Here is a 25110-nt window from a genome sequence, read left to right on the forward strand (position 1 = left end):
TTTCAAATCACTTGATAAACCAGAGTTTTAAAAAAATCACTCACCCAACTAGAATTTCTTTCTGATTTGCCTGAAGTACCATAAGGACCTTATCAGGTTAATATAAGGTTTGCCTTATTAGGGCAAACCTGACAAGTTCCTTGTCAGGACCTCATCGGGATATCCTTATTCATAAAAAAGTTATTTGCCATCGGGTCAACCTGACAAGTTCCTGATCAGGACCTCGCCAGGATATCTAAAAAAAAAAAAAGTTATTTGCCATCGGGTCAACCTGACAAGTTCCTGATCAGGACCTCGCCAGGATATATCTATTAAAAAAAAAGTTATTTGCCATCGGGTCAACCTGACAAGTTCCTGATCAGGACCTCGCCAGGATATCTCTATTAAAAAAAAGTTATTTGCCATCGGGTCAACCTGACAAGTTCCTGATCAGGACCTCGCCAGGATATCTAAAAAAAAAAAAGTTATTTGCCATCGGGTCAACCTGACAAGTTCCTGATCAGGACCTTGCCCGGATATCTCTATTTTAAAAAAAGTCATTTGCCATCGGGTCAACCTGACGAGTTCCTGATCAGGACCCTATCTGGATATCCTTATTCAAAAAAAAATTATCCCATCCCTTTCAATATTTCATTTATAGGCCAAAAATTAAAAAATGTACAAAAGAATATTATATAAAAATCACGTCAATCATTGTAGCACAGATTTTTTACTTCTTTATCAGTTATTCTTTGACATCATAATGAACATTATATTTACACTTTCAAGATCACATGTGTACGTCAGCCCAGTGGATAGCATCGAGGACTTTGAATCGAAAGGACGCAGGTTCGAGCCCAGCAGTTATCGGGATCTTTTCATCAATAAAAAATATGTTTACTTTCTCTAATTAATGCTCTCAATACAATAGATAACATTCTCGATCGAATAAAAATTCTCTTATTTTTTTTTTGCAATTTAATATTTTTTTAAAAATAATTACTAATAAGGTAATCCTGATAAGGATTTGATAAGGATATCCTGGTAAGGACCTGATAAGGCAATCCTGATAAGGACGTGATGAAGATATCCTGGTAAGGTCCCGATAAGGCAATCCCGATAAGGACCTCATGGGTTTTAAGCGTTACATCCATATCAGGATCCTCGTCAGGATACCCTGATCGGGACCTTTTTTGAAATAAGGTTAACCCGATAAGGACCTCGTCAGGCCCTTATGGAAAATTCTAGTCGGGTCAGCGTACGGAATGAATGAAGATTTTTTTTTCAGCTGAATAATTTTAGAGTCGTGTATTATATTTCAATCCACGTCCACTCCGATCTAAAGTTTTAATGTTAAAATAAACTCTCTCCTAGAATAAATTTTACTCCGAAGAGATTAAATAATTAAAAAATAATCAGCCTCGCATTTACTCCGGTTTTAATCCGCGTTCACTCTACAAAGTCTTTATAGTGTATTGCGTTTAATACTTAATAAACATATAATTTAAAGCTATTACGTTAAAAAATTTTTTCAATTTTTGGAAGCAAATATAAATGTGTTAAAATAATTATATGACGTGACACGGTTTTTTCTCATAGTTATTATTGATTCTTGAATGGCAGGTTCCTGGTTATTATATTATTCCTTCATAGAATTGTTACTATACTGAGAAACTTGTCGAGAGGATTATAGATAAAAAAAAAGATTTAATATAGGTATAAGGTATAGCCTTGTATTTTATGACCATCGACACACACACACACACACACACACACACACACACATACTTTTCAGTACAAATAAGTTTTTTTCTTTATTTCTGTAAAGGGAACTTTCCAGAACGACAAGCATATAACTACTTACATCAGTCTACCCTGGAGATTAAACTCATGCTCATACTCATATGTACTTATTAAATATGGTTATATACATATACATATAGTTAACTTGAAATACTTCTTTAGTTGTTAGGCTGGAAGCATTCTACGTAGATATGATGCTCTCTACTTATATTAACTTTACATCATTAGCGTTGACTAGTATATTATATTGCAATCTTTAAAGTATGTTATGTACTAAGAATTTATGCACGCCAACCTGCATTAGGTATAAAGATACATCCTATACAAAAGAGGAGAGTTTAAGAAATATTCTGTTCTCAAAAGAAACATTTGCACCCACAACAAATATAATAATTACGATACTTTTTTTTTTATGAGTCGTTAAGTCACAAATACTGTGTAATGATACAAACATTCTATCCCCTGCTTAATGGTACCAATACTTTAGTTGAAAAAACTTTTTATTTAATTTTTAAACTTCAAAGATTGATTAAAATTAAATGTCATTACGTTACATTGGCCTTTGGCCCTTGCATCCCTGTTTAGAAAATCTCATAAAATCCATTAGATTCTTATAAATTTCCATAGAGATTTAATAAGAATGAATGAGTTCTATAAGAAGTGCTATAGTTAAGTATAGGGTCTTATACAAACAGCTATGAGAATTTATCGGATTTTTTAAGCAGGGGTGTGACCTACGACTCGTGCTGAAATCTTTGCGCTTGCCAGATAAAGACTAATTGAGTGTCCTACTACACACTATATTTTATTCAACAATTGCCTGATTTACGCGGTTAATGACAATCTGCGAAGCAAAGTCTGTGACTGTTTAGCACCCACGAAATTACAACAAACCTTCGACTCTAAAATTCAGAATTCAAATTTAATTGATTTTAAATTCACTCGAATATTTAACGGAAAAAGCGAATTTCGTCCTGATAACAAAAGACGGGATAACGAGAGATTTTGTTATAATAACAAACATAATTAGCTTACGGTAACAAATCAATTTGTTATAGTAACAAACGAATTTGTGTCGTAATTAAGAAGTCGATTTGTTATGAGAACACATGATGCGTATAATAATATCGTCGTATTTTCAAGCCGACATTTGTTACCGTAAGTAATCTTAGCTTATGATTACAAAAATTGTTGTTAATGCTACAAATTCATTCTGTTACTTTAACAAATCAGTTTTTTTATTGGAACACAATAGTTTTGTTACAGTTACAAACCATTGCTTGGCCCGACGAAGAATTTGCTAGCATTACAAAAACATTGTAATCCCAACGAATGCTTCGTTATCCGTACATTAAGGCGGAATTTTGTTACCGTAAGTTATCTTATCTTTTGGTCACAAAAAATTTTTTTCCGTGTTTAATTATTCATTTAAATATTCATCAATAAATAAAATACAACAACCATACGGTACAGTACTCTACATATGATGAATTGAAGTATCCATATTTAGTGTACTAGCCGTTTAACATACATTTTGACAAAAAACTTCAAGTCGCTGTACGAGATCTTATGATGTTTAATAGATAGAGAAAAGAGCTCAGTCGAAAATCTTGAGACGCGTTGTGAAGTTTCATTATAACACTCACTTTTTGCAATGCCGGTGGAAAACGAGGAAATCTACTTTGACGTTACTCAACTTCTTTACATCGTACGATAAGCAGCCGTTTAGGATTCGCAACGCAGACGTCATAAAACGCGCAAATCATGCCTGCGTTGAATAAGATAATTTTTTAAACTATTTGAAATACAATCATAAATTCCATTGAGGAGTATTGGAACAGGTATCAATAAAACACCTATTTAATTCTTAAACCGAAGTTTCATTTTGTAATTTTAGACTTTATCAGAGTTATTAAATTTATAAAGCACTTCGTACATTTTCAGACATCATGAAGTAATTTACAAATTATCTGTTAATAACATATTAAGTTTACAACTATACAAGTAGTTATAAACTTCATTTGTAATAAAGTTTCTTGTGCTATATAGCTCATCTGAGAGCTCATATAGCTAATAAAAGGTCAAGAGTTCGATATCCAATGCCAAAATTTTTTATCTTTGGTACACGGAAAGAACAAGATAGTTCTGGCAAACATGCCAGATTATTCTCAGATACATCTGAGTGAAAAAAAAATTTCAGATGCTTGTGAGGTCTATCCAGATAGAACTGAGATGAATGTAGATTATATTGAAATCTATCTCAGATTTACCTCAGATGCATCTTGGATTATTTATTGTTAGATACTTCTGGCGACTATCCGAAATAGTTCCCAGAAACATCTGCATTGGTTCAGTATCTATCCGAGATTATTCTCAAGTAAATCTCCGATACTTTTTGGCTAGCGCATGCGCGTTGAACGTAGTCATTTATTTTTTTTTTTTGTATTTTATTTATTCTTCATTATATTTGTTTATTTATAATATATATCCAATATTATATTTTAAATAGATATTATGTATAATAAATATATATTATATTTATTATAATTAAACCAATAAAACGTCTATTGAAAGAGACAAAGCTTTGAAAATAAAATTTTTAACTTCGAGTAATTGTTAAAATTGCAAATTATTTATTTATTTATCTATAGATATTTATCTATAGATAAATAAATAAATAATTTGCAATTTTAACAATTACTCGAAGTTAAAAATTTTATTTTCAAAGCTTTGTCTCTTTCAATAGACGTTTTCCCTTAGAGGAAACGGTGATTGGTCCAAGCTTGGTAAACGACTGGCGCAACTCTACATAACTTTGGGACAAGAGTTAAATTGAAGCTTGGCCCAAGCCGATCTAAGTCTCGAAATGATAACCTCCTCCCAAGCTTGGCTGCCAGACTTGTGCCACGACTGTTGCTAAATAAGCACCTATGCTTATTAAAAATAAATTGAAAAAAAAAAAAAAAAATATTAGTAGACATGTGCGGGATGGTAACATATGGAAATAAATTTGTACACAGAGAAATCAGGTGGATCGATGAAATTAATTTTTTTTTTTGCATTTGCTGGGTCTCGAACCTGGTCCTTCATGACTGCTAGGCAAGCGTCTTATCCACTAGGCTGTTACGCTGTTCACAGAAGCCAGGAGTTTTTAGGTACCATTTGTTATTTAGACTGGTAAACTAAGGCTTGTCACTTGTATGATGGCTGAACCTTGTCCCAAGACTGGCAAGCCAAGGCTTGTCACTTGAGCATTGGCTGAACCTTGTCCCAAGACTAGCAAACCAAGGCTTGTCACTTGAGCATTGGCTGAACCTTGTCCCAAGACGGGCAAACCAAGGCTTGTCACTTGAGCATTGGCTGAATCTTGTCCCAAGACTGGCAAACCAAGGCTTGTCACTTGAGTATTGGCTGAATCTTGGCCCAAGACTGGAAAACCAAGACTCGTCACTTGAACGTTGGTCGGATCTCGGACCAACCTTGGGAGGCCGAGCCTCGGTAGCCCAGTATTGTGCCAAGACTGGCCCCGTTGTCAATATTTTTTTTCCTACAAGGGTTATTGGTTTAATTATAATAAATATAATATATATTTATTATACATAATATTTATTTAAAATATAATATTGGATATATATTATAAATAAACAAATATAATGAAGAATAAATAAAATACAAAAAAAAAATAAATGACTACGTTCAACGCGCATGCGCTAGCCAAAAAGTATCGGAGATTTACTTGAGAATAATCTCGGATAGATACTGAACCAATGCAGATGTTTCTGGGAACTATTTCGGATAGTCGCCAGAAGTATCTAACAATAAATAATCCAAGATGCATCTGAGGTAAATCTGAGATAGATTTCAATATAATCTACATTCATCTCAGTTCTATCTGGATAGACCTCACAAGCATCTGAAATTTTTTTTTCACTCAGATGTATCTGAGAATAATCTGGCATGTTTGCCAGAACTATCTTGTTCTTTCCGTGTACTTCAATTCTTGTACTTCTTTCTTTCAATTTAGTAATTCAATGTCCATCTGATTTTTATTTTAAATAAATGAAGTTATTTGAATGTTATTAATAAAAATACTAACTCGAGTATTTAAATTGTTTGTTTTTTATAACTAAAAAAAAAAAGTTGTGAAAAATGGTTAGGGACAAGATTGCATTTCATTGAATGTACAGCATAAATTACATTGTCTAATTTAAGAAAACTTCATTATTATCAAGATCTTTCTTAGTAGTTTTTTTTTCATAAATATTCAATTATTTAATAAATTATTAATGTTCTTTTTTTCAAGATTCATCTCTAAAAAATTTTGAATAACATAAATAAATTAAATAAATCATGTGATTTTTTTAACAAATCGTTTTTCAAATTAAGGAAAGATTGATTTAATTTCTATCTTTATCTTTTATTCATTCAACAGTTCATTAAACGCATATGCTAATTAACGATTGAATCATATTTTAATTAAAAATTTTAAATAACACTTTTTTTTATTTGATTGTGTTTGTTGAAGAAATGTAGTAACTATTTATATGAAATGATAAATTAATTATAATAACGCCCGGGTCAAAAAATTAGATCTGTTTTAAAATAAATGATAAATTCAAATATTTTTTCTTGAATTTAAGTTTATAAATCGTATATATTTTATATAAGAAGTTAATCTATTTTTGCCCGGACTATTCCTTATCCAGGCCATTATCAGACTTATTTTCGTATGATATTTAGTCTGTTTTTAATCGCGTTTAGACTAAAAACCGACTTTTTTATTATAATTTATGGTCTGTGTTCAATTATTTTTAAGGACAAAAACAGACTTTATTTACTATAATTTGTAGTCTGTTTTTAATCGCTTTTAGATCAAAAACAGGACTTTTTACAAATATAAATAATAATAATGATATAGATTCATAAATTTATTTTAATTTTCTTGATATTTGAAACATGCTAATGCGCTTCCGTAATAAGATGTCACGAGAATTTCGATGGTTTCTATTGCCAAAATATTTACGATTTTATCCAGTAAATAAGGAAAATTTCTTGACATTTTAAGAGATATTTTATTACTTTTATTCAATACTATAAATATTCAGTCAAGACAACTAAAACATGAAGCTGTCAAGCTTTCATTAACTGTCGACATTTTTAAACAAAAGAAACTAAACAAATATTAAAAAAAACATAATCAATTCTGTAGCTTAATATATTTTTTATAAATATTACCCATAAACAAAAATATTACAAGTCCATGATTTAATCTAGTTTAGTCTTTTCAAATTTTCAGAACTAAAATTTTTTAAAGTTCAAGAATTAATCTACACGGAAAGAATTTTTCGATAAAAATTACTCTCTAATTTCGAGTAATCCTGGGCCGTTGCAAAAAATTGGTATTTTTTTTTTTAAATTTAATATTTTTTGTTTAAATATTAACGTTGCTAGTATGTTTTACTTTACTACTGAGTAATTTTTTAAAAGTCTTATATTTAATCGATTATTATGAATATCTCATCTTAATCTATTAATTTTTACTCCATGCGATTAATTTTTACTCCCCAATATACCATTCTTTTAAACCCATTAACTGTTTGATGAAAAACTGCTTATAACTCGAATAAATTTTCATATCTATGGGAGTAATTTTTACTCCAAACTGCAGAGTAATATTTCAGTAGTCTCCATTAATCTTCGGTTAATTTCGGCTTCAATTAAATGTCTTTTATTTTGCTCGCGACAACTTATATATGTTACGCACACAAACTTAGGGCTGGAAAAAAAGACGATCTCTGTATCTCTCTATAATTTAATATTTATTTAAAAAAAAAAAAAAAATTGTATTTTTTCTTTTTCAACACAATAAGAGTAATATTTTTTTTTTTAATTCTTTTTCAAAATATTTATTTTAAGTCATATTCTAAGGCAGTCAGATGGTTTTTAGATTTTTTATAGAAATTTCAGCCTATTAATTGTAATTTTTATTGTAATTAAATATAAATTTTATAAATTGAATAATCAATTTTTTATCATAACCTACGAGTAAAAACGTTGAATTGGAGAGAATTTATTTAAACATCCGCTAGGGGTAATTTTTACTCGCAATTGTGAGTAAAAATTAATCTGATTGATTTTTACTCACTGAACCCAGGTAGGAAAGAACAACTGGGCAAGGTTTGGACCAAGCCTTGGCCAAGCGTCACTAGGATTATGCAAGGCTTGGCACGTGCCTTGGCTGAGTATTGGGCCAAGGATTGGTCCAAGCCTTGGATGATAGCCATGTCCCCAGCCTTGGGGAACAAAATATCAAGCCTCGGCCGAGTCTTGGGAAACGAAAAATTGAATCTTGGCCAAGGCTTGGGAAACAAAAAATCAAGCCTCGGCCAAACCTCGGAAAGCAAAAAATTTAAGGCTCACCCAATGCTCGATCTAAAATATTATTATTTAAATTAATAAATATAATTAAAAAAAAGTTTGATCACTCTTTTATCGACATTACATTGGAGTGTAATTAACTAATTACTGAATTAATGGGAAATAACGAATAAAATTATTTGGGGGCTATCGGGGTTCGAACTGAGATCCTTCTGATTACTAGGCCGGGACGCTATCCACTGTGCTAAATCTGATGTCCAGATAATTTTGACTTTTTTGCTTGTTAATTATTTAAATACAATTTAATTCAAAAATATTAAACCGTAAAGATGAGGTGAACTGTAGTTTTATTTAATGAACGAAATTCTCTGATGAGTAATGACGTATTTTTATTAGTGAAGGGGGGGGGGGGAGGCAAAGGGGGTAGGGTAGGCAAAACGGAGTACCCTTAAAATATTTAAAAAAAAAAAAAAATTTTTTTTTTGTCTAATTGCTATAAATCCGATATATTCGCGCATTTTTAGCACTACGCATGACACCTGGGGCAGAATGGACCATCCGAAAATTCTGAATAAATGATTCTTTCATATTTTTATCGTTAAATTTAAAAAAATTTGATATATTAATTCATTTTTCGGCTGATTCTCTATAGCTGGGGCAAATTCGGCCACTAAAAATATTCGAAAATAATATTTTATTTTTTAATTGATAAAATTTTTGAAATAATGCAAAATAATCTGTAGTCTAAAAAATCAAAAAACACGTTTTTCGGGTTCACAATAATGACAAATAAAAAATATAGATTTGTATTTTTTTATTAAATAACAATTAGTAATTAAGCTAATCGAGGGGAAACGATTTATTACACCTGAAAAAATTTTTTTTGCCTTCGTATCCACCAATGATGTGAACTGTAATTTTTCTTTATGTATATTACATATAAAAAATTTGAATTTAATGAAATTTGATCAACTTTCAGAAATTTTTTTTTCAACTTTTTTAAAGGATACCCCATTTTGCCCGCCAAAAATAAAAATTTCATGTTAACTAAAGTTTTGTACATAGCAATAACTAATTAAATGAAAATTATTGTATATGAAATAATTTTACTTTTTAGAAAATTTCAACTCTTGATATTAATCGTATACTCGGTAGACCGTTATGCCCTGGTCTTCTCTATATACATATATATAGATACATGTAAAGTTGATAATTTTAATATTAAATAAAAATTTAACCCATGCTGAGGCATTGGCCAATGGGCAGCTGCCAAGGCTTGGCTTGACAAAAATTAAACTATCGGGCCTGGCTCTGGCCGAGGCTCGGGCCAATGGTCAATACCCAAGGCTCGATTCAACAAAAATCAAAACATAGGGCCTGGCCCTGGCCGAGGCTCGGGCCAATAGTCACTACCCAAGGCTCGGCTTAATTAAATGAAACCATTGGACCAAGCCTCGGCCTAGACTTGGGCCAATGGTTAGCTGCCAAGACTTGGCTTAACGTAATCAAACCATTGGGCCAAGCCCTGGCCGAGGCTTGGGCCAATGGTCAGCTGCCGAAGCTTGGCAAGTGACAACAGGGCCAAGGCTCGGCCTATGGTCAGCCTTGGCGATTCCTACCTGGGTAAAGAGTAAAATTTCGTAATTCGAAAGTAAAAAGTCGTAATGGCCCAAGATTACTCGATTTAAAGTAATTTTTAGAATAAAAAACATGGCAATATTCATACCAAAATTCTTTCCGTGTAGTTTTGTCTGCCCGTAACGCAATTATTTTTTAAAACAACAGATCAAAAACAGCTTAAAATTTTTATAAAAGATCAAAAACAGATCAAATAGTCCAATTAGACTAAAATCAGATCAATTTTTTCGACCCGGGCGTATGATTCGCGACAGAATCGTTGACATAAATTGAAGGTATGAAACCAATATCTATCAATGCCAATATAGAAAAGTTTCTCATCGATTTAGGAAAATAGTCCCTTACCTTATGAGTATTATTACCATAATTATGGGAACTGCTCCTGTAATGTATGGGAATCGTTTTAATAATGAATACAAATAATTTATTTCATACTAAAATATTATTTGCAGCAGAAATTGATTTTTATCAGCGGCAATTTTATGTCAGGCTCTCTGTAAACAAAAAATATGGTTACGAAAAAATTCATAACAACGAACTTCTAAATTTGAGACAATTTTGTACTTTCAGTAGATCATTTTAGCAAAATAAAAAAAATTAAAGAGTCAATAAAAATTTTTAATTGAGTACTTTTTAGGCAGGTTTTTTAGAATAATAAAAAGAAAAATCATTTTTACTACTTTAACCGAATTTTAAAGGATCTTCTGTAACTTAGAATGAAAAATTATTATTTTTACTGAAAAGCTGAGAATTTTTCCTACGAAATCAAGTCATGTGCTCATTTTTATGAAAAGTTTTCTAATTTAAAAAAATTAATGAAAAAGTTAAAAAAAAAAAATTTTCTAAAATTAAAAAAATCATAACTTTGAAACGGCTGTATATTGAGAACTTAAATTTTCAGAGAATTTTTTTTTGATTATATAGATCGAACACTTCCACAAAGTTTAAATCAAATCGGCGAGGGTCATCCCGTAAAAATAACTGTTTGGGGGAATGACCCATATATTGCAAATGATTCCCACATTGGACTCGTTCTGTTAATTTTCTCTGCGTGAACGATATATAAATATTCAAAATAAATGTATGAATATTCATTATATATTAGGCATGTACATATTTGCAAATAAATATTTAACTGAGTATATTTTTCTTGCGAATAAAATATTTTATTTTGGTGTTATGAATCAAGTCGCAATTCCAACTGGTGCGGAAATCCGGTTGTGTAAATTTTGTCAGTTTCTTTTTGCCTACAATCTATGTATCTTTTATACACACATATATTGTGTATGTATGTATCAGTTTTATTTTTAGATTTGACACAGTTTAATATAAAAAACTAAAATACTGTTTTCGGGCTCTAAAAGATTTCGATATCTGAAAAAAAAAAAAAAAAATTTAACCTTTCGTCACTCGCTCAATGAGCGTGACGCCGTCATTTTAACATTTTAACGTTTTCTCATAATTTTGAAAATGGATAGATTTGGAAAAATTAGAATACCTCAATTAAACATTTTAGAAAATTTTAATGTATTTTAAATGCAAAATATAAATTTTTTAGTTGAATAAAAAAATACTTTAATGGCAAAGAAATTGAAAAGCGGCATACTACGGGAAATAAACATTTTTAAATTTTACTCTTTATAAAAGTAACTTTCATTACATTTATTTTAAAGTAAAAAATCAACTTTGTTGAATATATCATATCCATTGCTTAAGGACATATTTTTGAGTGACGCTAAATGAAAAAAAAAAAATTTTCTTTTCTTATTCCTTAAAAATATTTAGACGTTTACTAATCAAAATACAAAGATTAAAATAGTGAATAATGAATATAAATAATTTTTAGATAACAAATTTCTATACTAAATGTTTGGTGTAGATGATTTTACCCATTCATCGTCGTTTCACTCCCTTATTGTCTAGATGAAACGGAATTCCGAAATATTTGGTATTTTGTGGATTTCTTATGCCTGAAAATTTTTCCGATGTAACCTAGGAATTTCTATAATAACGTAGGAATTATTCATATGTCAACAGAAGAAAAATTTCTATGTCATTATAGGTTACATAGTAAAAATGACAATATTGTTATAAGTATTTTTCTTACTGTTACGGCCTGGTTGATGGTTTGGCGCTGGCGTAGTTGAGCAGTTGATAATGAATGTGGACGAATGACAAACTTACATATAATTATAATAAATAATCATAAATAGGTTGAACAGCCACCATTTGGTGGTTGAAATAAACTGGTTATTTTTATATATTATTAAATATATTATCTGAATCCGTTTTATTCAATGAATAAAGAGATAGTTGAAGAATTGTGAAATGTACAATTAAGGTAATTTATAATATTGTTGAGGTATTCTTAACAATAGCTTTGAGAAGGTGATAACAAAGTTAAATTTTTATTCTGAGCCTGACTGCTCTCGATGATTCTATATTTCTGACTGATTTCTCTTGATCGAGAAAAACTAGAGTAAGTCTTATCAATACCCGGCGTTTGGGCCTCAGACCCGCGCGTCGATTCTTATGGAGGGGTCATTCGAGATAACGTATGTTCTCGAATGATCCATTCTAATATTTATTGAAATTACTTAATTCTCACGGTCTCTCCGCTTTTGTTACTAACAAATGAGTCACTTATCTATTAACAAAAGTTATCTTAAACAAAATAGATGTTTGTGCAGCTGCACGTCTCGAGGATTTACTTGAGGCATCAGCGCTTATTTATATTTGATAAAATACAGAAAAATAACTTTATCAATTATTTCTCATATTCATAACGTTTAAATATCTTAGATAATATTATTCTATTATTGTATTATATTATTTTATGTAATTAATTAAATATTATGGTATAGTTACCAGATTATCGATATTCGATAGAATTAATTAGATTTCAGGTCAGTAATTAAAGAAGTAAATGCTCACGTCATCTGACTTACAGGCTGGGACGTAACATTACGTTGGCATAGAAAAAATTTCTGTTATTATGGAATTTTTGCTATGTCAAGATAGAAATAATTCCTATGAACATAAGGAAAATACCGTGGTCAACATTGGAAATTCCTATATAATATAAGACCTATAAATATAGGTATTCATTTCATTTTTACGTGGATTCTTCCTATCTTGACATAGGGATTTTTACAATAATAATATAGAAAATTTCCCTTCGTTAATATATGAAAAATACCAATTTTTTTTTTCCATATACAATATTACAAACTAAATTTTAAGGTTAATTTCAAATATTTTTATATAAAATAATTAGTTTTAACATGATTTCAACTCAGATATTTTTTATGTAATGAAAAAAAAACAGTTACTTTTACTTTCTCGTACTTTCTCGAGTTGAAACTACATGGCAACAATAGATAAATTAAAAATTATTATTAAATACTTCTATCTTCTTCATCGTTTCAGTAAAGAATTTTGTTTTTATTTTCTCTGATTATACGATTACTAGTAACTTAAAATTAGTTAATAAACTTGCTTAATTATTCATTTAATAATTTATTAATTATTATTTACTGCTGTAATGCACACCTCAAGCACGAAAGAAAAAATAATTCTTGGTTTTGATTTTAAATTATAGTAATTCAAACTCTTGATTCCGTGGAAAGATATGCCATGTTATTTTTTAAGTAATCTTTATTGCAGACACACAGAAAAAATAGTTAACTTGGTTCAAGAAAAATATTGTCTCTCGATTTTTAACTTTCCGCTAAGAAAATTGTAAATTTTCAAAAATTCGGGAACTTATTGGTTTTGGTCCGATTTACGAGAATCGAATTTTCATCAGATGTCAACGTTTTGAGGTCCTAGGAAGCTATTCTGACTAATTTCAAGATGATGTCCGAGTGTATGTATGTATGTATGTACGTACGTACGTACGTATGTAAATACCTGTATCTTTTGAACGGATGAACCGATTTTGAACTTTAGGGTGTCATTCGACGCGGCTTGTCAATATCTTAAAGCTGTAAGAAATTGAGCTTGATCGGTAGGGCTCGTTCAGAGATGTTCCAAAAATAAAATTATTTCAAAAATGTTTTTTTTTGATAACTTTTAATGTGCTGGATGGATTGATTCCAAAATCGACTGGGCTCTAAAGCTTTATAAGCCGCGTCGAATGCCACCTCAACCATCAAAATCGGTTCATTCGTTCAAGAGAAACCGTTGTCGAAAGAATTAAAAAAAAAAAAATTTTTTCATTATTTCTGAAATATCTCAAAAACGACTCGATAAATCGAATCCAAAATTTGATCAGCTTTAGAACTTGATAAAACGCGTCGATTGCTACTTCAACCGTCTCAATCGGTTTGTTCGTTTGAGAGATATCGTTGGAGAAAAAATGGTGAAAAACGTTTTTTTTCGAAAACAACAGCATACAAACGTATTTTCGATTTCGAAGCTACCTAAGAAAAGTACAAAAAGTGCCATATATTTTACAATATACTGGAAACCATATATTTTGCAATATACTGGAAAAAATATATAAAAAATACTATATATTAATTGATATACTACTTTCAATATAATATATCAATATAAAAAAAAATTTTTAAATATATATGTAAAACATACATAAAAAAGTCATATCTTGATAAATATATTGGTAATATATTCTAGCAATATATTTTTTTTCAATATATCATTATATATTAATACGGCAAAAATACAAATATTATTTTATATATTCTACAATATATCACATTATAATATTCATATATTCTATCATATATGTTTTCACATATAAAGTTTTTTCATACGGGTAAGAAAGAAATTCTTGGTTGAAGAAATAGTACATTTTACACCTCGGGCAGTAAAGTAAGAAATGTCTCAGATCACATGTTTGTTGGCCGAGGCGAAGCCGATTCTTGCTTCAAAAAATAAACGAAGGAGAAAAAGAAGCTTCTATGGCAAAAAAAATTCTCTTACCCTGAAAAATATATTGCTGAAGTGAAAATATAAGTTGATTGGGCCAAGAAAAAAATCTCTTGCTCCAAAAGTAGCCGCAGGATCGCGCTTAGAAAAAGTGGTGTCCCCGGCAAGATGCTTATTTCAGAACTATTATATGCCGTAACTGAGGACAATTTTAGTGTCATATATTCTCAGCTACCCTTTATAAAGATATTTTCTTTTTTTCTCTCTATTAACTTAAGTCTTTCTGTGGCGAAGAGGTCCAAGATCAAATTCTTAGATTTTACGATGTTTACATCGTAATTTATGGGAAAACTTAAGACTTTCTGCTATAGATAGGTAGTTTTATTTCAAATTCAATTCCCAATGTTACATCGTAAAAATTATGATTTTATAGTTATAGTCCACCACTACAATGATCAATCAGAAAAATAGCGAGGTTAGCATCATAAATTTAACTGGATTTTTTTCCGTGTAATAATAGATGTAGTATAATCCAGAACCATGTATTTGACAGTTTATAGCGCTAGTATAAATTAAAGTGTCGACTCGATTGGTTAAAATGAAATATGATTGTGCTTAAATTTAACAGTACACAAATACGATTCTGGCAGGGTTGAAATAAAGTCAGAAACTAATCTAGCAGATAATAAGTAGGCGTTTTCAGCCTTCGGCAAATATCGAACGATTTTCACCCTTTCAACCTTAGTTTGAAATTACTTCGCTTTGACTGACTTAACGTGGATTGAAACTGAGAGTTTCAATGTATGGGATATGAAAAAATGTAATTTTAGCTAAATTGACTAGAACCTATCTATGATTTGAAATTGTCAAACCACCTAAATGTTATAATTTAGGCGGAATATGAAATTAATTATAAGTGTTTTTTCTTGTGATCAGTTGAAATAAATCATTAAAATATGAAAATGAATATTTAACCCAATCTGACTAATAACTTATGAATTATCAAAAATAGAAAAAATTAATTGCATCATTTTTTGCTCTTTTTGCTTTTGCATATCTTTAAGGTCAATTAAAATTAACCAATGACTTACAAGTAAATTGAAAAAAACAACTTTTTGAAAAAGTATATTTTTTTATAAACTTAAAATAGTATATTGCATAGTTACTCTGTGGAAAAGGTCTTATAAAATCTCATAAAAAAAATTGGCTATGAGAAAACGATCAGTATTTGTCCACGAAAAATCTCAAAAATTCTTATACAATTATTTTCTCATACATGGTGCATCAAAAAAAAAATTTTCTTAAAATTCTCATATAAATCATCAGAATCTATAAGAAACAGAAGCTGTAATATTGTGATTATAAGTATTTATAAGTTTTCGAAAAATGTAAAGTTTACAATTGAGTAGATTTTGGAAATGAATAAGATTGTATGAGACGATTTCTGAAGTAATCACACAAGATTTGATACTGATTAATCAATGTGATTACAGTAATTTTCCATATAGTAACGAAAAAATTTATGAGATTGATTAAGGTTTATATGCTTACTTATTGAATTTTTTAGCATGAATTCAAAAAGTATTTATTATGTATACTCAAGAATATTTTTATGAGTATTTATGCCGAAAATCCTTAGCAATCTATTCACGAAAAATCTATGAAATTGAGTCAGTTTATTTATTCATCAAAAATTACTCAAGTAATATTAAATATTAAAGTCATGATGTATTATGGGATATACTATAAGGTACTTGTTGTTCTGTCAAATGACAGAGGATTACTCGAATAAAATCGTATTGAAATTTGGAATATAACACTTCTGAAATAAATGTCTTACCAGGGACACTACATGTCGTAGGCGCGATCTCGTGGCGAGCACCGAACTACTCCTGCTGCTGCTGCCTAGCACCGGTGACTTTCCCCTTCTCCATATCGATCTTTTCTCCCAAAAAATTTTTTCTCTTAGCTTAAGCAACTTTTGTTATTTTGGTCGGAGAATACAAAAATACTTGCGGAAAAAGAATAGTACTTGTTCCGAGAAATTTTATTCTGTTTAACCAAAAAAATGCAATATTGCTACAAAAAAATAATGTATCTTGCACCAAAAAAAAAAATGGGGCAAGATACATTACTGGGTTTGTAAAAAATCACATAAAAACTTATATTTTCACTCATCTCCGAACAGTTAAAATATTCAAAGTACAAGAAAAAGTGATAATATTAGTATTTCTGATGTAAATTCTTGTAAAAAAAAATGAAGTTAAGCAATTATTTTTAAATGAATCTGATAAAATTAATATTTGATGTGAATGGAAATTATTTATAAAATCTCATAAGTACTCCATAATATTTTATAAGTAATAGCCTTCTAAATAAAACTTACAAAAACTCATAAATCACATAGCTTTTAAATTGAAATTAAATCTTTCAAGTTTTTACAAGTTAATTCGATTATAGATTTTCTTACTAATTCTCATAAAATTTTTATGAGAAAAAGGTCTGCATTTGTCCATGTGATTCCTGATTCAGTCTCATAAAATTTCGAAGAAATACATGTTAAATATTTTCTCATAAAATATGACAAATATTTTATGATATTCAATAAGATATTATCTCCTAGGATAACTCTTACTAAAACTTATAGATTCTGAAAATTTCGTATGAAAAAATAATCTTATTGAGATTTTGTAAGTATTATAACATCGGAATTCGCCTGATCAATTCTTATTGAAAATACATTAGAATAAACTGTAAGAATCTTATATAAGTGAAAGTACTTATTCAATCTCATAATCGTTGGCGGAATTCGAGTCATAAAATCTCATAAATTAAAAAATCTTACTCATTCTTTTAAAAATCTAGTACGGAAATCATGATAGAAAAACATCAAAAGCTTTGACTCATAGATTCTCATAAAAATTCATATGAGAATTTTTTTAAATCTCATAGATATTTTCGAAGCTCATAGATTCTCATAAAAAATATTCAATATCTTATCAGAATTTATGAGAGCTTTTCCACAGGGTAGGATACTAAGATAGTCTTTATGTGGCGAGTGCAATGTTTTCAGCACGAGTCGTAGAGTTACATACATGGGCCGAAGGCCCGTGTACGTGACCCGGAGACGTGTGCTGAAATCATTGCGCTCGTCGGATAAAGACTGAGGATCCTACTATGCACTATATTTTATTCAACAATTGCCTGATTTAGGTGATTAATGACAATCTGCGAAGCTAAGTCTGTGGCTGTTTAGCGACACGATGCACCAACAAAATTACAACAAACCATCGGCTTCAAAATTCAGAATTCATATTCAATTGATTTTAAATTTACTCGGATGTTTTAATTATTAATTTTAATATTTATTAACAAATAAATACAACACAACCACGCAGTATAACCTACTCCCCATATGATGAATTGAACTAACTATATTTATTGTACTAGCCGTTCAACATGGATTTTGACAAAAAACTTTAAGTCGTTCAACGAGTTCTTACAATGTTTAATAGATGGAGCTCAGTTAAAAATCTTGAGTCGCGTGGTGAAATGTCATTTCACCACTCACTTTTCACAACGACGGTGAAAGCCGAGGACATCTATTTTGATTTTACTCAACTTCTTTGCACCGGTCGGTAAACAGCCGTTTAGGGTTTGCAACGCAGATGTCATAAAGCGCGCAAATCAGACCTGCGTTGAATAAAATTTCTTAACATGTCTCTCTTATCTTTATTGAATCCAGAATTCACTAATGTAATTTGATCTAGTTTATTTTTATTTAGTATACTTTCGCTATCAGAAAAAAATTAAACTCGAAAAATCACACTTAGCTTAGTTCCTATCTAAATGTTTTTGCGTTAATTATTTATGTATGTAGTTGCCACTTGAATGATTAGACTTACATTATATAAGTTATCTGATTCAAGGCTGTTGTTTTCCGTAATTATCAAAATTGATAAATTAATTAATTTCTTCAAAAAATTATGTACAATTCAAATACTTTTTTAATAAAATGATTACCAGTCATCATTACTATTAGTACTAATATGTAATTATCCGCGAATGTCAGCCCAAAAATAGTAACAAATGATTTTAAAAACTTCGAAACGTCGGCATCTATTTTAGGAGTGTCTAATAGTATATTTAATTTTCAACTTATACAGAAAGTTTTAGACAAAATCCATCAAATATTCGTAAAGTATAAATTAATTATTAGTAACATATATATTTAATTTATAATTATTATCTAATTAACATAAATAATTAAATAAATAACACAGCAGAATTTTACCCCATGAATCACTGAAGAAATATGAAATTCTAAATGATTTATTGAAGTGACTATAAAAAATGTTGATTTGATTATTCGTCACCATTCACCATCCATCATCATCATTACAGACATTATAATACTATGACTATATTCTAAATATATACCTTAAACGATTAAATTTTATAACTTAATTGTACAATTAAAAAATGACGTAACTTAAATTTTACGTGCTCGTAGTTTAGTTTATATATATATTTTTAAAAAAAATTTGGAAAATCCAAAAGTGCATGACTCATAATGCTCTTTTATTATGAAATAATAAAAATGATAATAAAAAAATGGCGGGAAGCACGAATAAATTTAAAATATATACAATTTTCTTTCATCAAAATTTGTTGTTTTTTTTTAACTTCTCGCTAAGAAAATCGACGATTTGTGTATGTATGTGTGTGACCGGCTTATAGCTTTGAACTAATGAACCGGTTTGGATGGTTAAGGCAGCAATCAAAAGAGCTTGTTGGCCATCAACTTTTCTGAAAATTTCAGATCATTTGATCAAGTAGACTCGATAATATTGGCGAATTACGGAAAAAAATTTTTTTTTTTTTAGTTTTTTATTGATTTCTCAGAAACGACTCGAACGATCGACTTCAAAATCTAATCAGCTCTAGAACTTAATAAAACGTGTCGATTGCCGCCTCAACCATCAAAATCGGTTCATTCGTTCGTGAGATATCGTGGGCAAAAGAAATGCCAAAAAACGGTTTTTTGCGAATATCTTTGAAACGACTCAACCAAACAATTTCAAAATTTGATCAGCTCTAGAACTCAATAAAACACGTCGATTGCCGCCTCAACCATTGAAATCGGTCGATTCGTTCGTGAGATATCGTGGGAGAAAGAAATGCTAAAAACGGTTTTTTTCGAAAAGAATGGGATACAATAGTATTTTCGAGCTCGAAGAGCTCGAAAATGTACTTACAACAATGTTTTGGGGCTGGCCCGCAGGGTCAACCGATAGACCGATTTTTTTTTTAATTATATTAGTATTTTTTTTATAATTATAAAAGAAACCTACTCAAAATGTCTCTATTAATAACAAAAAAAATATACGTAAAGAAAAAAGAAAATAAAACAAATTGAATTGAAAAAATTCAGGCTTACCAATTAGCAAAAAAAAAAACAGCTGTTCTAGGACGGTAACGCGCAAGCGCCTCTGGTGGAATAAATGTACGTATAATGGATAGATATATCACCACCCATGTTAATTTTACATAGATATATATAGATATAGTTATACAGCCTTTTTTATTCTTTTTTTTAATTATAATTAAACGACACTGGGTTACCTAGCCATTCGCAATAGGAGACCTACAATTCTTTCAAAGAATTAAAAAAAAAAAAATTTGATTCAATTACTGCATTTTTTCGCAAGTTACAATGTATACGGGTTTCAGACTTGACGGACAGGAAATTTTTTTTAACGATTTTGATGTTTTTTCCGTTTTTATTGAACTAAATAAATTTTTGAAAAATATGGAATTCATCTCCATTAAATTATCTTCAAAACAGTATGCAAATTATTTTTATTCCGTGAACTAACAAGGGTATAATAATTGAAATAGTTGCCGAAGTGAGGCGAAAAAAATTTTTTCGATCGTAAAGTACACTCTGATGCTTCGCATCATGAGTCGTGCAATACAATTCAAAAACTAATTTGCTCCTATATTTATCTTTCTATTTACTTTTGAATGGAATCAATAGTACAGTGTAATCCACATGGTAATTCACCGTAAAATACCGATTTATCGTAAATTACGGTAGGTTTACCGTAATTTGCGGCATCTTTGCCATGATCTACCGTAATTCACAGCAGCTTTACCGTAATTTATGGTATCCCACCGTAAAATACGGTAATTCGGCAATCCGCCATAAATTACGGTAAATTACGGTGCTTCTTGTCGAATTTTTACGGTATATTTACCGTAAAATTCCGTAAACTTACGGTAAAATAGGCCTACTAGGGAGGTCTTATGTTCGAATCCAACACCTGAGCAATTATTATTTTATACGCTTATTTAAAATTTCTATTACTTCAAATTTTACGATGTTCACATCGTAATTTATACTAATGAGCTTAAGAGTTTGTGTTATTTGTCTGAAGTATAATTTCTTAAATTAAATTTCCAACGCTGTATCGTAAAAATTATGATTTTGAAGGTATAGTCCACCACTACAATAATCAATAGGAATAATTTCGATGTTAGCATCGTAAATTTAACTGGAATTTTTTGTTCCGTGTTTATACGATATATTTGTTATTGTCAAAATTTTAATGAACTGGTGATTCAATTTTTTTGTTTCAGCCATTAATGAACATAGCATACTGCTCTCTTATTTTGCTGGGAAAAACAATTCAAAAACTTGTTTTTGGTGAACTAAGAGCATCGGAGAGGCAACATCTTAAAGATAAATTTGGAAACTTTATCTTTTACAAATTTATATTTGTCTTCGGTGTTTTGAATGTTCAATATGCTGATGAGATTGTTTTGTGGTGGGCTTGGTTCACTGCACTTGGATTTCTCGGTCTTCTCAGTCAACTCTGTAAAGATCGATTTGTTTATGTGAGTACTAAAAATTATTTATTTTACCATGTAACCTGTTTTAGTTTCATTTTTTTTTTTTTTTTTCTACCATGTATTTATTATTCAAACAAACTGACCTTTGATAACGATAAATAAATATTTTTCTCTTTAATACTCAAGGTTCTTTTAACTCAGACTTAACTCAGTTATTTACACGATTTTTATCTTTAATTTATTCGGTCAGTTGATTTCACAATTTTATTGCAATTTAAATTAATTATTTATTTAATCAATTACTTTATCATTGATAAATGTCTTTTTCATAGAAAAAATAATACGTTTTTTTAAAAATTATAATAGTAATAATAAATACAAATAATATTTTTTTTTGTTATAAATTAAAAGTATAATATTTTTAAAGCTGAGGTATCTTTTTTTATATTTTTTCTTTAACAACCTTTTTTCTCTTTTAATACTCTAGTCTTACATGAGTGCTGCATATTGTTCACGTTCTAATTTTCCTAGCTAACCCAAGGACTGCCTCTTTTCATTCAACGGGTTTTTAGTATACATTCACATAACACATTTACTTGAATACATTAAAAATTAGATTTTTAACAATATAATTTTTTTAAAAATAATAGTATTTCGATTCATATCCATTTTAATAATAATTATAAATTACAATCACGGTTCAAAGGATATATTAGTTGTTGTTAATTACTTAATGTTTATTTCGATCTTTATACTGTATAAAGATCGAAATAAACATTAAGTAATTAACAACAACTAATATATCCTTTGAACCGTGATTGTAATTTATAATTTAAAAATAATGCTAATAAATCAATAATGTCAGTACTAATTCTATCAATGCACTGGATGGAAATAATTATTGCTCAGAACAAATTTTATTTATTAAAAATTTTTTTTTAGTACACTTTAAATAAAAAGAATAAAATTTTAAAAGATATTAATCTTTTATCACTCATATTTGACTCGAAAAATTCGAAAAATATGATTTAACAAAATATGAATTGAATAGTTTTTTCAGTGATATTCTTTTCTACATTTTAATGCAATATCATTTTGTTTAAAAATTTTTTCTCAACCCATACCTCTAGCAGATCCGAATTACAGTAATTTACTGCATTTTGCCGTAAGTTACGGTAATTTCCAGTAATATACGGCAGTTTACCATAATTTGAGACACTCTTACGGTAGGTACTCTTCCTGGCGGATCCGAATTACGGTAAATTACAGTAATTACCGCAGTAACGGTATCCATCAGAATTACCAAAATTTCTGGGGCGAATGCTGCAATTTACCGTAATTTACGACATTTTACCGCAAATTGCGGTAAATTATGGTAAGATGCGGGAAAATATCGCAATTTTCCGTAGATTACGGTAATTCTGCTGGATACCGTAAATTGCGGTAACTACCGCAATTTACCTTTATTCGGATCCACTAGGGCTTTAAACATGAATAAGTGAAATAAGTGATAATCACTAATTCAGAGAGCCAATCGAACCACTTTTTTGAATTATTGGTTCGATTTGCACTTGGAATTAGTGAATATTCACTTATTTTCACTATTTCACCCTAGCGGATCTAATTCGCCGTAAGTTTACCGTATTTTATGGTAAATCTACCGTAACAATTTGGCGGGAATCGCCGTAATTTACCGCACGTTTACGACAAATTACGGTAAGCCCGCCGTACTTTACGGTGAGTTTACCGTAGTTTAAGTGAATTTCCGTAATTTGCGGTGGGTTTACTGTAATTTACGGTCGATTACCGTGAATTGCAGTAAAGCTGCTGTACATTAAGGTAAATTACGGTAATCCACCTTTATTTACTGTAAATCAATATTTTACGGTGGATTACCGTAATTTACCATAATTTGGGTCCTTTAGGGCATGTTCAGAAAGCACCGTAGGTTTTTTATTATCACAGTTTTTAGTGCAATACTTTATTTTACAGCAAGTTGCCTTTATCTTATTGTTAATTTGCAGTAAAAATACCGTACTTTTGCTGGAAAATACCGTACGTTTACTGAGTTTTACTGAAAAGTGCCATAGTTTGCAGTATTTTACAATAACTTACGGTATTTTGCAGTGAAATACCGTGATTATTCCGAGTACCGAAAATTACAGTAATTACCATAACTCATTGCAATTTGGATCCTCTAAGGCGATGTCTTGATTTATTTAAATTTAAAATAAGTATACACTTTTTTGTTGGAATTTTTTTTTTCTGTAAAATAAAATATCAAATTGATTTTAAAATTCATTAAAAGTCAAATAAATGAGTCAAATAAATATTTACCTTACATGTCAATATTAATTTTTTTCCTCATGTTTGATAAACGAGCTTTTTCTAAATATTTAAAAATAAAAGGAAAACGTTTTTTTTTTTCGTCTATAAAATATTTACTGTAGAATAATCTTATTAGGGAAATCTAATATAAGTAACCAAGTTACTTGCCATTGACTTTGATGTGACGCAGACAATTAATAACTTTAAAGGAAAATCCACAAATAAAAAAAAAAATTTATATGGTATTATTGAATAAAAATATATTACGTATAAAGTAGCGAGTAATGGGTATAGTATTAACAAGAAGATAATCAAGGCTTCTGATCTTCGATTAGATTGATCATTAATCTCCGTCTGGCATTGAAATATTCACTCACTATATTACCTCTTATTATTTCTCTTTCTCTTTCACTAGAACTTTTTAATTCTCGTATAACCGGACTTAATAAGACACGTATATTATTTTTACATTAATGATAGTAATAATAATAAAGTAACTTACTCTAGCCGGCCTGATGTTAAATATAAAATATAAAATAACACATTATAATTTGATTTTTTTAATTTTGAAAATAAAAGTAACTACACTGTAAAAAATCCGGAGTGAATTGGGAGTGAAATAAAATCCGAATTCACTCCGGATTTACTCCGCCACTCGGAGTTCCGGAGTTTTAAAAAAAATCACTCCGCATGCGGAGTGAATTGGGAGTTTTTTTAGCGGAGTGATTGCGGAGTGATGCGGATTTTATTTCACACCAATTCACTCCAGTCCGGAGTTTTAATACTTAAATAAATTTATATTCATTTATATTAAACTGCTAAACAATGTGTGTGTGTGTGTGTGTTTGGGTGTGTGCAGGTGTTTGTGTGCGTGTGTGCGAATGTGTGCTTGTGTGTGTTCGGATGTGTGCAAATATCTGCGTGTGTGTCCGCGTGTATGCAAATGTGTGCATGTGTGCGAATGTGTGTGTGTGCAAATGTGTGCGTGTGTGCAAATGTGTGTGTGTGTGCAAATGTGTGTGTGTGTGTGTGCAAATGTGTGTGTGTGTGCAAATGTGTGCATGTGTGCAAATGTGTGCGTGTGTGCAAATGTGTGCGTGTGTGTACAAATGTGTGTGTGTGTGTGTGCGAGTGCGCGTGTGTGTCTAAATATGTGTGTGCATATGTGTGTGCGTATCAGCTGATCAATTATGTAATACGCGAGCTTTTACTTCGATTTTATTGAGTGGAGTTATT

General features: G+C 30.0%; 1 protein-coding gene across 5 annotated transcripts in view; it reads left to right on the top strand.

Annotated features, from left to right (window-relative positions):
- Positions 1-25110, top strand: part of LOC130663154 (E3 ubiquitin-protein ligase AMFR-like) — a 101625-nt gene that overhangs the window by 42316 nt on the left and 34199 nt on the right. For all 5 annotated transcript variants that reach the window (XM_057462261.1, XM_057462294.1, XM_057462277.1 and 2 more), the window contains exon 4: positions 21334-21591. In XM_057462261.1, the coding sequence (XP_057318244.1) occupies positions 21334-21591 (258 nt within the window). The remainder of the gene's footprint in view (positions 1-21333; positions 21592-25110) is intronic.

Source organism: Microplitis mediator, chromosome 1 (assembly GCF_029852145.1).
Source record: "Microplitis mediator isolate UGA2020A chromosome 1, iyMicMedi2.1, whole genome shotgun sequence".
Taxonomy (NCBI): Eukaryota; Metazoa; Arthropoda; class Insecta; order Hymenoptera; family Braconidae; genus Microplitis; species Microplitis mediator.